The sequence below is a fragment of the Phragmites australis genome, chromosome 1 (assembly GCF_958298935.1).
Source record: "Phragmites australis chromosome 1, lpPhrAust1.1, whole genome shotgun sequence".
Taxonomy (NCBI): domain Eukaryota; kingdom Viridiplantae; phylum Streptophyta; class Magnoliopsida; order Poales; family Poaceae; genus Phragmites; species Phragmites australis.
Window position 1 is genome coordinate 7,050,201 of NC_084921.1, and position 15,320 is coordinate 7,065,520.

Below are 15,320 nucleotides of genomic sequence, written 5' to 3' on the forward strand. Positions count from 1 at the left end.
TTGCGTGTGCTGCTTTCAGTTGTGCGTACCACACACACCAGTGTACGTGCATGGCCTCCCCAGTCCGCAGTCCGCACTCATTGCCCGGTGGAGCGCGGCCGATCGAGCCCTTCCGATGCCGCTACTCCATCTGGACCATTGGGCTGGCATTGGCATCGTGTGTGGTGACCGAGCAATAGCATTGATCACTTGGATGGTTGGGCGCGCCTCTCTACATCTACCTCTGCCCAGAGAGCAGTTACCGTAGGTCCACTGGCTAGAACCACCGGTAGGCTGTATGATGCATAGAGTAATTGTGTACGTACTACAGTATAACGCCCATAACAACTCATTCTCGTACCCCCCCCCCTCTCTGTGTATTCATGGCTGCATTCTGATCTGCACGGCTAGCATTTTGAGTAGTAAGTATTTGTTGCTACCGGGCATGCAGTTAATATTGTTGAATGTATGCACTTGAAAGGGGATGGATACATTTCAGTATTTCACCCTAAGATCTGTACTAAGAACTTGGACAAAAATCTAAAAATAAACAATAAATATAACCATATTTATTAAAATAGATAATATATCAGTGTACTTGCAAATCTAGCACATGTATTCAGCACCTCAAACATCAAAAAATCGATTCCAGAATTTGATGTACCGAAAACCCCTGCATTCAGCACCTAAGGTGCCGAATACAGCATTGTTCACCATTTTTGGTACCTCAGGTGCCGAATACAGGTCGGCCCAAAGCGACCATCGCGTCAGTCGGTGCTTTTTTCACGTCGTGTCACGTCATTTCACTTTTGCCTCCTTTTAAACGCGCGTGCTATCGTGTTTCGCTACAAGGAGCCGCAACGCAACCAGAAAGCAGACGAGCATCGCGAGTAAGAGAGGAGAGGAGAGGAGAAGCAACAGCGCAGCGTGTGAAGAGGATAAGCAGCGCGAGGTGAGAAGTAGCAGCACTGCGAGGAGAGGAGAATCAACCCGAGATGAGTAGGAGCAGTAGCGCGAGTTACAGTAAGTACTTAAATTATGTATTTAATTAATACTTACAGTAATAATAGTAATTAAAGTACGTAAATTGTTTAATCCATTCAATCACATTTGTATAATTATTTACTTAGTTTGATTATATGAATTTGATTATTTGCTTAGTTAGTGTAATAGTAATTAGCATGAATTTGTATATTACCTCCGTTCTCTTTTACTTATCGTTTAGTACATTGACACGGTCTCCGATAAGCACGTTTGACCATTACTTTTGACAATTACCTCTTGGTAAAAGTTAATAAAAATTAGATGATGTCAAAGTATTTTCAATGATAAATGCACTACTACCATTTTTATGTACCAAATCTTAATATTTTTGTGTATATTAGTGATCAAAAAAATTTAAAATTTGACTGCACCTATTCTAGGACAACATCTATTTGAGAACGGAGGTAATAATAGTAATTAGCGTGAATTTATAAAATAGTAATTATTTTCTTAGTCAGAGTAAGTAGATTGTATAATTGTAATTAGCGTGAATTTGATTAGTCAGTGTAATTAGATTATTTAATTAGTTTAATAATATGATGGTCTAGTAGTGGCACTTTGTGCTAGTGGTGGCGTAGGATGGTGGCCTAATGCATGCATGCTCTCTATAGATGCAAGTAGGGTGTGGACGCAATATGAGCAAAGAGAGAAAAAAAAGAAAAAAAAGGGTAAAGGATAAAAAATAAATTTCAGAAAGATTAAAAAAACTTGGGTTAGACAGAAAGATTTGATTAAAATCACAATGCACCAAGAAATTATCAAATTGAATTTTTTTTAATTAATAATGGTGTGCGCCTGTTTAATTAGTATTTTAATTCAATCTATTAAAATAGTGGTGCGTATAAGAACTCATGCCCTTAGTTAAAGAAAAAAATCAGCTATGAAGTCAAATAGAGCAATATTTTTAGTGTCTTCTACTCATTGTAGACTAATCTCTTTCTCTCTTCAGCTCACTTAGTATAAAGAAATATATGAATGTTAATAGTGCATTGTCAAATGTGAGCACTAAAATTTTATTAGGAACTATAGGCATAGTAGTATTCACCGTAAAAAGGAGATGATCACCCGGGTTGAGAGCGGCATGCTGATGCTTCAGACTTCTGGAAGAGTAAATATGGTATAAAGAAACGTAGCAAAACTAGCTTACAAAAGAGTTTTGAAGTCAATTTATAATTTAATTAATATTTTAATTCAATATTAAATATTAATTATTTTATTTGAATTCAATATTAATGATTTAATTAGCATTGCTAATTACTTAAATATTTAGCATTGTTAAGTATAGTACTATTTAATTTATATTGTTAATTTGTTTATTTTTTATTGATAGGCGTAATTAGTTATGTATCGTACATATATCTAAATAGTTATTTTATTAGATGTATTTTTGTTTAGCAGATACGGTATGACTTTCCATATTTATTATGTAGAACGTCCCGCCGTTTTGCACGAGAGGCTCGTAATAATTTAGAACTGCCAGCACATAGAGAGTTCGATTAAGGTACCTAATGATCTGGATGGCCAGAAATCATATGTTATGAGCCTTTTGCGTGTGAACCTGCAATCCCATACTGTCGTCCTAGAGGGTGTGTGATCACGGCTTATTCAAAACAGCTCGGTCATTGTCCATACGTTATTTTAGATGAGAATGAATAATATATGAGCTTTGTACTCACGCAAGGTATTGGAGGAGAACTTTAATATGGGGTGTACGTAAACATAGTGTCATGACCGGTGTAATTTAATGTAGTGACTACCGTAGAAGGATCAGGCCAGCAGGTGATGCATGAAGAGGATGAAGGGTATGTCAGGGAAGACAGTTCCGGTAGAGAGAGAGCTAGAGTGGACCCTTCTGAGGTAGATGCATGATGCATGGATGATGAAGCCGGTGGTAGTAGGGATGAAGAAGTTGCTAATAATGATGACCCGGTGCCTGCGATCCAGTACTTTCGTGGTGCTGAACTGCTGGATTGTGCCGTTGTTGAGAATAACACCTTATCTAACTGGGAATACCAGAATAGAGATATCCAGATTACGCAACAGTTTCGTAATAGGGGGAGGTCATCCACTTTATTAGCAACTATGCTATAATGACACGAAGAGGGCAGAAGTACGCCTGGTGTAACCCTACAGAGTATGAGGTCAGATATATCAAGACCCGAATTGTCCTTACTCCGTTCGAGCACATAAGCCGAAATATGAGAACTATTTTGTGATCAGTAGACACACCCCATATACATGCAGCGAAGAGGCTATTAGGAATGTGAGCCACACAGTTGATGCGTGCCATCTTACTCAGCAGACTTGTATAGGCGGGTCCCAGACCATTTCCCGAGGATTGAGCTCACCTTCTTCGTATCGTGGTACTTATAATGATTTTTATTGGTTAAACCTTTATATTACTGATATGACCCTTATCGTATACAGATAGAAGAAGTATACGAGATGCATACGTAGGTGGAGCAAGCTTGTGGGAAAGCAAGCGGGTCATCAACGTGGAGGGATCAGAACCCTCTTTGGAACTACATGAGGACGAGAGGGTCCCGCTTCCTGTTCGCTATACGTGGTCTAGGTGGTTGTACCCCGTGTTGGAGTGGGTGTGATCTACCAGCCATAGACCTATCCCGTGCCTCCCACAACAAGCGCTCGTCCAGTGCCCATGACGAAACTGTTTAGGCACAGTCGTGAGAGGCACCTTCTTCTTCGGAGCACGCTGACTCCTGTGCCTGAGCAGTGTACACTGGGTTCACATGCCCCGCAGTGAACATGACCTCCTCAATATATGCTGACACCTCCGCCTATAGCATCAACCCGTCACGAGGACGTCATTGACTGCACACAGCAGACGCCTAACTGGAATGGCTTTGACTGGACTGTTGCAATGCAGGACGCCAGCTTCACCAATCTCATCAGCGCACAGTACTCCTAATATCCCGATGCACCTAGGGGTTCATAGTGGTACCAGCAGGGCGGGCCTTCGGCACACCGGACTCCGTCGAAGCATTCTCTAGGGGCGTTCGCACTACCGTACAAGGATCCTTCTTCATGGTATATGCAAGGCAGAGTTAACGGGGCATGATATATGTTCGGTGGGGGTCTCACAGGGAAGGATAATGATGATGAAGAGCAAGGGAACATGAGGCAGGGGCCAGCACAAGCTGCTAGGATGAGGGCCACACACCCACCAGACGCGTACACTCCTGGGGATTGCGTATGGCATCGTCGTCGTTGAGTCGCTAGTGCAGTTGTTCGGTGCAATTGTACTTGTTACTGACACATGTATTATTAACTTTATTATCGTAGTCATTCTTATTATGTATTATTCACTATATTATTAAATTAATTGTTTTTAATATATGTAATGTTTATCAAATAATTCTGTCACATAATTTATGTAATATTTATCAAATAATTATGATATTTAATACTTGTTCAATATTTCTTAAATAATCAGTGATTCATGCTTTGATGCAGAGCTATAACATTGCAGTGAAGGATCAATAAATCTGTGGTGGAATCTTCAAGTATAGGCATTCCATGGACACCTACAACAATCCATATAGCACTTATTGCCTCATTGCAGGTTGTGCGTGAAGAGAAAGATGATCCCTTCAAGGAGAGTAACCTAATCCAAGCCGTGTCCAAATTGCATGCAAGACCTTTCTATTCTGCATTAACCGCTCCGCTCCAACATATAACTACCAAGGACCTTAGGGCCCTCTTGCACGATCAATATCAAATGTATCTCAATGTGTGCAAACTGGTCAACTATCCTTCTGTTCTAGGTTTCTCTATGTTGCTCCGTTCCAACATATAACCACAAGAAGTTTGTGATGTTGTTCGACCAGCATACATCTCACATTCAGGTCCGTGCTCACCATACTTATCTTTTTTCCATTGATTCCAATACTCCTCTTTTGCGTTAGGCGTTCCCGGAAGACGTACAATTGATCAATAAAGACATCACAAACTTCTTGGTGATATATATGCTCTTCGGTAGGGGTGTCATGCCTAGTTCACGTAGAAGACGACAACGGTTAGCAAACCTAAGGGGTATAGGGTGCCCTCTACTACTCATCTAGAAAATGACGAGGACGATAAGGATGATGATTTTATGCCCCTAATGCCTCAACGTTCCAGCAGCAATACAGGAGAAGTTTCAATGATCACTGCAAGAGTATATTCACGCATCACATCGAGATGGCGTACAACCGACAAGGAAATAAGATATGCTACTACCGTGATAGCCCAAGATGACGACAATGACAATTTCATGCCACAACAACCCCTCCCTCCGCGGCCTCTATCTCCGGAGGACATTGATGACCCTGAAAATGATTGTGGATTTGTTGTTACCCATCCTTACAACTTCTCATTACCATCTTAAAGAGGACAATCATCTTACCCTGATAGTATTGACTGGCATAGCTGGCATTTTTTCACTAATTTGTGTCACCCCTTTCCTCCACCATCTTAAGATGATCTAGGTATTCAACATCTATGCACTATGAACTATGCAAATAGCAGGCATGACTATTTATTTTGTTTATGGACTGTTTGCGAATTATTTATCTAATCAATGTGATGGTAAGTTTATTATATTAACTTACTATCTAAGCACAATTATTTACAACATATGAAAAGGTATTAGTGAACTCAGGCTTTAGACATGTCGATATATCACCAGCACCTCGGGGACTAACATTAATTGCAACTCTAAAATCAATAATGTGAATGTATGAACCATTCAATCTCGGGTTGTGCTTGCTTTAGAATGAATACTTAAAGCAGACTTTGACTTTGGATTAAGATCAAAGGGATATATGTTACTTCTACACCTGCTCAAAATCAACAACTTTCACAGAGAATGCTTTCATAGAATTCTATACCTCCATGCAGAGCCAACAATAACTCATTGCTGAACTTTTGCAGAATAAAGTGATTACGTCAAGCAACAACTTTTACGGGGAATCTCTAGCAAGCATCAAGGTCAAAACTTTTCCAGCTTTTACAGTGAATCCTATGCTTCAGCCCCTAGCCAAACTCATGCACTTAGTCCATACACCAGCCCCCAGCCACCGTAAATAACCCCACTCTCATATATGGATAGACCACTCCTTCCTCAGCTCTCTCAACTACAATATCTTCCTCAACTCCACAAAGCCCACCAAAGAAATATTGGAGAATTTTAATCCCTTAGGGGGTCGAACCGTCGATGTGCTTCTGCGACGATCCTTGTAGGCTTCGCGAGTCACAGGACATCTCCTACATCTATAGCCTATGATTCTTTATATGTGACAACTACCAGTATGACAAGCCTCGATATGGACCGTATGAGTACCCACCGGTATAGCAACATATATCACTAATGTGGCACTTTTCGTATGATTTCATGCCATGTCTTACTAACCTACCATCTTGTTTCATTTATCCAGTCTCCTCCACCTATTTGTGATTTCATGGAATGGCTGGACATGGAGCAAAATACGCGCCAGAAGCGGTGGTTCGACATGAGCATGTGGTGGAGGAGAGAAGCGTGTGAATGCCAGTAGTACGAGCAATAGCAGGAGGAACTATGACTCAAGTGTCAGGAGAAGGAGCGTATGAGGAAAGCAGCGAAGGAGTGTATCGCGGTTGAGGTACGCAAAGCATAGAAGGAAAGGAAGCGAGAGAGGGCCTGTCGCGTTAAAGCGGAGGGCCCCGATGCCCTGCGAAAAGGCAAATATCCTAGGTGCACTCAGTAGAGGGCATGTATTATAACCCAGTCTATTTTTGTTTCCTAAGACGTGTTTAGTTTAACAGCGGCAAACTATTAAGTTAGTCTTTAGACGTACCTTACATATCAACATTTGTTATCATCATCTCTTTATGATTAGGATCAATTCATGCAGCGATGAAAAACCCTATATTTTATATAATGTTTATCAACGTATGTAACTTCTATATTATGTTATATAATAATCGTATTTCACAACTATTATTATTCGACAAATTAGATTTTATATCCTCCTATCGTTACTCCACTAAAAAGTTACGTATACAAATACATTAAATGAATAATAAAATATCGATAAAATTACGTTGAAACAAATTTACACACACTTACTCATCCATATCATTTCTTTATTTATTCACTCGTGCCCTAATAAAACTAAATTGTGCTACTGCACTCTATTCAGACACGAAATGACACACATTCACTCATGAAGTTTTTTTCTTTATTTATTCGTTTGTGCTATAATGAAACAAAGTTGTGCTGTTGTATTTTATTCAGCCTTGAAACGACACACGTCAAGATACAATGTGAGGGACAAGTACGGTGAACGGTTCCGAAATTGATTTTTCGGTGCTGAATATAGGAATTTTTGGTGTCTCGTATACTGAAATTGATTTTTTATGATTGAGTGCAAATATAGTTACTATATTTACAAATACATTGATATATTATCTATTTTTAGATATTTTTCTAATGGCATACGTACCATTCCTCGATAGTTGGTGATAGTAATACTGTCAAGTTGGATATTGGTAAAAGGTAAATTCCAATCGAGAGCATCCAGAGTACAACACTGTACGGCTTTGTGTTAAGTTAGGAGTTGTGCCAGAGAAGAGTACTGGCCGGTGCAGAAATGCACTGCAAGATGATCGTTCTGGTCTCACTGCTGAACTGGGTCCCCATAATCTTTTATGGTGCCGAGGTGGATCTCCATAATCTGGAGGAGATAGCTAGCGGTAGCGGGTGACTGTTATGGCAGTACAGGACGTCTAACTAACATCAAACTCATCAATGCGTCGATGGCCAACATCTGGGGAACGTGCAGGCTCGCAGAGTTCAGGGAGCACTTCTTTCACATTTACAGCATTGGACTTGGATTATTTCCCCCTCTTCTTCGAACAACAAGAACATTTGTTGCATGTACGAATCTTTTAGTTGTTGTTGTTGTTGCTGCAGCAAATACCAGTTTCTATATATCCAAAAAATTGCTCTTGCTAACTCCCCATATGAGAGTGGACTTTCGCAAAGTACCCCTTTCAACTCTCACTGTCTCTGTCCATCTCACTCCTTTCTTTTGTTTGCAGTATTAGAGAGTATCATGGTCCAATCGTGTCCGCCGCTGATTAATTTCGTTTGGCTTATTGGCCTTTCGTCAGTGTGAGTGTGTGTAGGGCTAGGATATGACAAATTGCTTCGTGCATGCCGAGTCCCGAGTCCTGACAAGGAAAGGTACTAGTCAGTCAGTGTAAGTCTTACCTGCGTATACATCCATCAGTCCATCCATCTAGCGAGAGAACCGATCGAGCAGAGTCGCGATGGTCGGCATGGCGATCCAAACGATGGATGATGGACGCGTATCGTTGCATCTCTGACCTCTGCACCGGCAAACATGAGCAGCCGGTCATCCGGTCCCGAGAGAAGCACTTGCATTAGGGAAGCAGCACAGAACTGCGACTTCGCATCGTGCCGCGTCAATAGGACGTTCGTCGCGTGGGCGGCGCATGCGCAGCAAGGTCGTGCTCCAACGTCTCTCGCAGGCATGCAGCCTTGTGCCTCCCGGGGCGAAAGCGACGGAGCCACTCGGAGGCAGGAGCAGCCATCGGGGCCGCACGACGGTCCATGAGACAAGACGAGACGAGGAGCATATGTCCAGATCACGTCGCAAACGGCCGGAGGCCCCCCATCATGACCCATCGCTGTTGGTCTCACTGTCATCCCGTCCATCGGAACCAACGGTCCGTCAAGACTCCCCGCTAGCATTACCATTGCTGCGCCTTGATTCTTCAGCGAGTGAAATCATTATACTGTGCGTGTGGCTGGCCGAAACGCACCCGTTTCTCCATGGAATCGGTATTTGAGCCAGCCAAACGATTGCCCGTGAAACGTTTCTCACCGAAACGGCTGTGAAACCAGAAACGCCTGCGAGGCTGTTTCGACCGATTCGAGTCCAGACTGCCCTGGGTTTCAAGACTGCTTCAAAAATACATATTTTCAATATCTTTTTTCTATAGGTTTAGATCTTTTAAAAAGCTCTAAAAAATCTACCAATTTTTATGTAGGTTCTATAATCTATAAGCAACCTATTTGAACTGGTTGCACTTAAAATACTGAACAGAATTCAAATTAAAATTCATTAAAGTTGACTGTTTTTGCACCTTCCATGAATTTTTAGAGCTTTAAAAGAATTCCCAAAAATTAGGAAAAATCGCCAATATTCATCTTAATTAATGGACTAATTTTTAAAATTATCTTCAGCCCTAAGTTATATAATGAAATTTCAAGTTTCTTCACACGTATCACTTTTCAAGAATTCTATGAATTCCAATTAAATGAAAAAAAGATAAGAGATGATGCTCATTATGTAGATGTATGTCAATTATTGTTACTAAATAAATGATAAGAAACGATAAGAAATATTTCTAGGAAAAATTTGGAACTAAAATATTTATGTAAAAATCTAGATATGTACCAAACGTATCCTAAGGGAAAATTGTAAAGACCCACGTAAGTTATGGAGGTTTCAAATATCTACTTACGTATCAATTCTTTACTATCAAGTTTTATATATTTTTAAATACCCTATGCCCATTGACCGACCCTGATGAGCTCTCCAGCATTAGACTAAGTGTTTGACTACCGAGAGTTTTTTCAGAGTTTGGTGTAGCTACCACGAGATTTGTCCATCTTCACTAAATCCAATGTCATCGTCGTATTTTATCATTCTTTCACTCAAGGTGAGTTATTACATTTTTTTCGTCTAGAGTATTCATAAAATATTAATAATTAATAAATAAAATTTTACTAAAATATAATATATTTGGAGGATGAAATACCATCGTACATGTATCTATTACCTTGTACGGTAGATTTAATAATTACCATGAGATAAAATAAAGCATGCACAAATATACCAAATAATTTATCGTGATCCACATGAAAGCTATCCCTAGATTAGTAAAGAAACCTTCAGATAATATAATTTGAGAATGGGCCCGAATAAAGGTAGAAATGATACATTGATATGCACAATAGATTTAAGTCACAACCAGCTTCGTCTGAGAAGAGCTTTATGATCTAAAACATGAGAACTAGCTGAGATTCATATTTATAGATCTAGACACAAACTATTATAATTGTATTTTTTTAAGATTAATTAAGACACCACGAGACGAAAGGTTATTATCCTAAGTAGCTCAAATCCAAATAAAATCTTATGTCCTCTTTAATACACATAGTTCATAAACATATATTCTTATTCTAAATAATTATTTGTATAATTGACTTTATTAATCGTCGAATGCTATGCTGGATGAGCCGAGCCACGCGACAAACATAAAAATATTTTAGCGTTATAAAATTTGCTAGTGTTAGAACGTAGAAAATTGAGATGCAGACAAAAAAACCATGACTTGCAAGTGTGTTTTAGCAATTTTCCTACTAACCAAAACTCCTACTTAACTAAGCAAATTCTCAAACCAAACACAAACGCCTAATGATACTTAGCTGAAGCCTGAAAGGCTAACGCATAGATTAACCATTGTAATTAGCAGTCACAAATCAGTGCAGTGCAGTGCAGTGTTGATGCGGTTGGCTCTTTCCAGCGGCCGATCCACCTGGGGCGAGGGGCTTAAGCCTCCTACCGCCGGAGAGCAATTGGAGCCTCCAAGACCCTCCGATTTTTTGACATAAAAGATGAACAAGAGAGAAAAAAATAAGGAAGAAGAGAAAAAAAGTCATCTGCTTCATTGCTTTGGATCCACCACTTACTCTTTGAATTGGAGGGCATGTAACTAGTGCCAAAAGTCACAGGAGTAGTAAAGCAATTCACACAATCACTTTTGGAGATTTTCACACGAATAGGCGCGCTGCGGCTACTCTAGTTTTCGTTCATTCCAAAATCCAAAGGGTAGCTACTAGTTAAAATGAGGAGCAAAATGATCAGATCCAGAGCAACCATATGCAAGCCCAACAGCAGATCCAACGGCCCGCACTAATCCACCCCACACCAAAGAAACGAAAGGAAAAGGTGAAAAATCAAAGCACGCATCACAAGGCAAATCCGAAGGACCAGGTGACAGCTCATCACTGGCTGACCGTGCCGCCCTCTGACACGGCGGGCGACTCGGAGACGCCGGAGGACTCGTCCATCGACTCGTGCGACGGCGACGCCTCCCCGCACGCACGGATCTCGTCGATCATCTTCACCACGTACCCGATCTTGGGCCGCTGCTCGGGCGCCGCCGACGCGCAGCTCAGCGCCAGCTGCAGCATCGCCACCATCTCCTCCTCGATGCCCTTGTCCTTCATCAGCTCCAGGTCGAACACCTCCGACGTCCACTCCTCCCTCACCACGGACTGCACCCACCGCGGCAGCTCCACCACCACGCCGCCGTTGGGGAGCTCGCTGCCCGGGGACCGGCCCGTCAGCAGCTCGAGGAGCACCACGCCGAACGCGTACACGTCGCCCTTGTGCGACGCCCAGGGCCGGGGCAGCGGGGGTGCCTCGGGCGCGCGGTACCCCGCGGACCGCGCCGCGGCGACCGCGGGCGACGAGCCCAGCTGTGCCAGGCCGCAGTCCGCGAGCCGCGCCACGCCAACCTTGTCGAGGAGTATATTTGTGCTCTTGATGTTACCGTGCGCCAGCTTGGTTGTCCCGCTTCCCCGGCGGCCCGCGTGGTGAATGTAGGCCAGGCCGCACGCGGCGCCGGAGGCAATGCGCAAGCGCGCCGCCCACTCCAGCGGCGTGCGCCCTGGGCCCCGGTTAGCTGTAACACGATGTTCCAATTCAGCAACAGGCGTTTGATGAAATTTAATGTTTTCGAGAGGTGAGAAGCAGAGGACTTGCCGTGGAGGAGGGAGAAGAGGCTGCCGTTGGGCATGAACTCGTAGACAAGCAGCTTCTCGTCGCGGGCGTAGTAGTAGGCGTTGAGTGGCACGATGTTGGGGTGGCGGAGGCGGCCGAGCAGGGCCATGTGGTGCTCGAAGTCCTTCTTGGACGCGGCCGCCGTCGTGGCGTCACGCAGCCGCTTCACGGCCACGACGGTGCCGTCGTCGAGCACGGCTTTGTACGCCGTGCCGCAAGCGCCCTTACCCAGCATCTCCGCGGACGCGCGCAGCAGTTCCTCGAGCTCAAACCGCCTCGTGCCGCTCGTGCCGCCGTTGTTGCTGATGTCCTCCAAAAACACCATCTTTCCCCGCTCAAACGTGCCACCAGCCGCCGCGACGACTCCGGCGGCGCCGTAAGGGCTGGAGGAGTACACTATCTTCTCCCCCTCTTGGAGGCGCCTGGTGCTTCGCCGGCCGGAGAGGCGTGGCCAGAAGTAGCAGAACAGAAGCCCGGCCACGAGCCCGACCACAGCGAAATCCCCCGCCACAATTGCCACCACGGCCGCGCGGTTCATCCTTCCCTTGCCACTGCCTGGCGTTTCTGCGCCCGCTGGTTTCGGCCCCGAGGGCGAAGACGCCACCATGGCTGCAGCCGGAGGGCACTGCCCTGCGGCGGACGCGTTCACCGTCGCCGGTGCATTCGGCTGCTGCACCTCGTCCTTGCATGGTGGGAGCGGTCCGCTGCACAGACCGGAGTTCCCACCGAACGCCGCTGCTGGGAACCCCGCCATCGGCGCCGGAATCCTCCCTGACATCAAATTGTTGGAGACATTGAACTCTTGCAACCTCGGCAAAGCAATGGCGTCAATGCCACCAGTGAGCTGGTTCGAGTCCAGCCTCAGCGTCAGCAACCTGTCGAGCCGGTTCAGCTCCGGCGGCACGACGCCGGACAAGTTGTTAAACGACAGGTCAAGCCGATACAGCCGGTACAGCGCCCCAAGCGACGGAGGAATTGGGCCAGACAGCGAGTTCCTCGCAAGAAACAGCAGCTTGAGCCCCGCGAGCGGCGAGAAGTCTGGGATGGCGCCCGAGAGGTTGTTGCCCTTGAGGCTGAGCACGCGGAGGCCGTCCAGCCTCGCGAGCACCGGGAGCGCCGCTGCACCGGAGAGGCCGAGCCCCTCGAACACCAGCCTCGTGACGCGCCCGCCGGCGCAGGTGACCCCGCGCCACGTCCCGCAGGGGCCCGGGTTCGCGGACAGGTTCCAGGTCGCCAGTGCGCCGGACTGGTCCGCGGCGAGCCGGAAGTCCAACAGCGCCGCGACGTCGGCGTCCAGCGAGCCGGCATCGGCGAAGACAGCGAGGCAGTGCAGCAGCAGCAGCAGCGGGGGCAAGAGGAGCAGGGGCAGAGTAGTGCTGCCGTACGGAGGCATGCTTTCCTTTTTTGTTTTTGGGTGCTTGCGCTTGGCTCGTGCGCGCTGGCCGCTGGCTCCGCCGCAAGTAGGAAATGGACAGCGGCTTGAGAGACGGAGGTGGGGGGTTGGGGCGGGGGTGTTCTTGTCTGGTGCTTTCCCTCCCTCACGCAGTTCCGCTTGGGGCCTTTTGCCCTCCCCTCTTTTACAGCTTTTACTGAGAGCACTAGAGCGGTGAACAGTGAAGTTGCCGCGGCGTCAGTGCGTGGCCGCGCGCGGGGGGCCCCGCCACTCAGGCACCGCGGCCTCGCGCGACTGGTGAACGGCGAGTTGCTCTACTCGTGCTGGGGAGGACGAAAGCGAGGGGATTAACCGAAGCCACGGTACGGAGCGGTGGGCGTGACAGCGGATGATGCGTGGGTCCTAGCTCGAGAGCGCCTGACAGTGGTGGAGCAGCAGCGCGGCCGTTGGGCTATTTGCTTGGGCACCATGCCAATATGCCATGTCGCCGTGGGGCTTTACTGTCTTGTGCCTGGGAGCAATTATTGTTGCATAGATTAGGGAGAGTCTCCTCGGGATGTGTGGGATTGGTGGGCTAAAAACGATCGCGCGCGTGCAGAGGCGGGTGGTGATACTCATACCAAACTTGAGTACCTTCTGTGTCCGTTTGGGACGCCCACGCGAACCAGCTGACAACATATCTAGATGGCGACTCATCTTGGTGGTACTTCAACGGATTATCAGTAAGGCCTAGTTTGGAAGCAGGTAGAGAGAAAACCAGAGAAGGAAAACCCTTAGGGCCTCGTTTGGGAAGCCCAAATCCTGTAGGGATCGCAACTTTTTTTTAGGGAGGAAGCCCACGGGATATGCTGCTTCGGGCCGAATCAATCAAGTATTTGGTTCACCCATTTATTGGGATTTTATGGCCCTGGTCCGCGTGGTTTCCACTGGGAGAAATCCACGTCACCTCAGGTCGAGAACGTTTCCCGTGTTCACTCGCCGCTTGCGACCGACTCAAGCTTCCCCAATCTCTCAAACCGCCGGGACCGCCGGAACGGGGCGCGTGCCAATAGTGTTAGCTGCTCGGCCTTCAGCTCCCGCTCGGCGCGCCCATCACCATGCTGCGCGACCGCAACAAAAGCGCCTCAGGCCTTCAAACGGTCGGCACCGTGCCGTAGTCAGTCGCCGGCGACACACGGGCGCGGTGTGCACCGACATACCCACGCGGCCACGCCAAGTTGCCGTGAACCTAGCTAGTAAGGATGAAAATAGCTATAATATCTATGGATTTAACCTATATAAATTTATACCTATAAACTAGTTTTCAAACCCATACTTGCATCCATTACTCGCTATAGATAAAAATTGACATCCGTACATGTCACTTATGGACATCACATACCCATAGATATAACCATATACCCGCTAATATAATAAATATGCATCGAACATAAGATAAGTATATAATAATAATATCAATAATTTAAATATACATCTTAACTAAGATAATAAATAAATATTGGTACATCTTAACTAAGATAATAAATAAGTACTATACCATTTAACTTTAAATCCGTACACATACTCACGACAAAAATTACATACTAAACTTGCATCCGTTATGATTTTTAACTACGAACACACAAGTAAAATATTTCCATCGCCATCCTACTAGCTAACAACATAGCTATCGGTTCACAACGGAGGTGTTCGATGTGTTCCAGTTTTCGCAAGCAAGGTTCTTAAAAACTTCCAGTTTATTTTCTTCTCTCTTGATACTGGACGCTCGGCCTGTAATTCCAGCTTAACCTGGATCAGCCACAACACAAAGAATATTATGGTACAATCCTGGTCTGATCATCTCACCCAAATCCCATGACGTTTGGAGCCAAGCGGAGCAGCGGCTCAAGCGTGTCCGGCCTAAACTTACGCGCGAACAGGTTGCTGATCCCGCTCTTGGCGCCGTTGTAGAAGCATCGGTTTCCCCGTCTTCGCTGATCGGGTCTGGTTATAGTTCTTTCTGATTTAAATTTTGTATAGAAGTAATTTTTTAAAGTGATTTTATG

At 45.4% G+C, this 15,320-nt stretch overlaps 1 protein-coding gene across 1 annotated transcript; it reads right to left on the bottom strand.

Annotated features, from left to right (window-relative positions):
* Window positions 1-10,831: 10,831 nt before the first annotated feature.
* Window positions 10,832-13,538, bottom strand: LOC133898929 (probable leucine-rich repeat receptor-like protein kinase At1g68400). Its single transcript, XM_062339793.1, has 2 exons — window positions 11,865-13,538; window positions 10,832-11,784 (listed from the first exon to the last, which is right to left on the bottom strand). The coding sequence occupies exons 1-2, from the start codon at window positions 13,273-13,275 to the stop codon at window positions 11,102-11,104; spliced, it is 2,094 nt and encodes a 697-aa protein (XP_062195777.1). The 5' UTR covers window positions 13,276-13,538; the 3' UTR covers window positions 10,832-11,101.
* Window positions 13,539-15,320: the final 1,782 nt, after the last annotated feature.

Excerpts from the sequence above, each read along its gene's own strand:
- LOC133898929 (XM_062339793.1), bottom strand. The coding sequence starts at position 13,275 with ATGCCTCCGTACGGCAGCACTACTCTGCCCCTGCTCCTCTTGCCCCCG. Across the intron at positions 11,785-11,864 it reads CCTCTTCTCCCTCCTCCACG|CTAACCGGGGCCCAGGGCGC; the intron begins GCAAGTCCTCTG and ends ATCGTGTTACAG.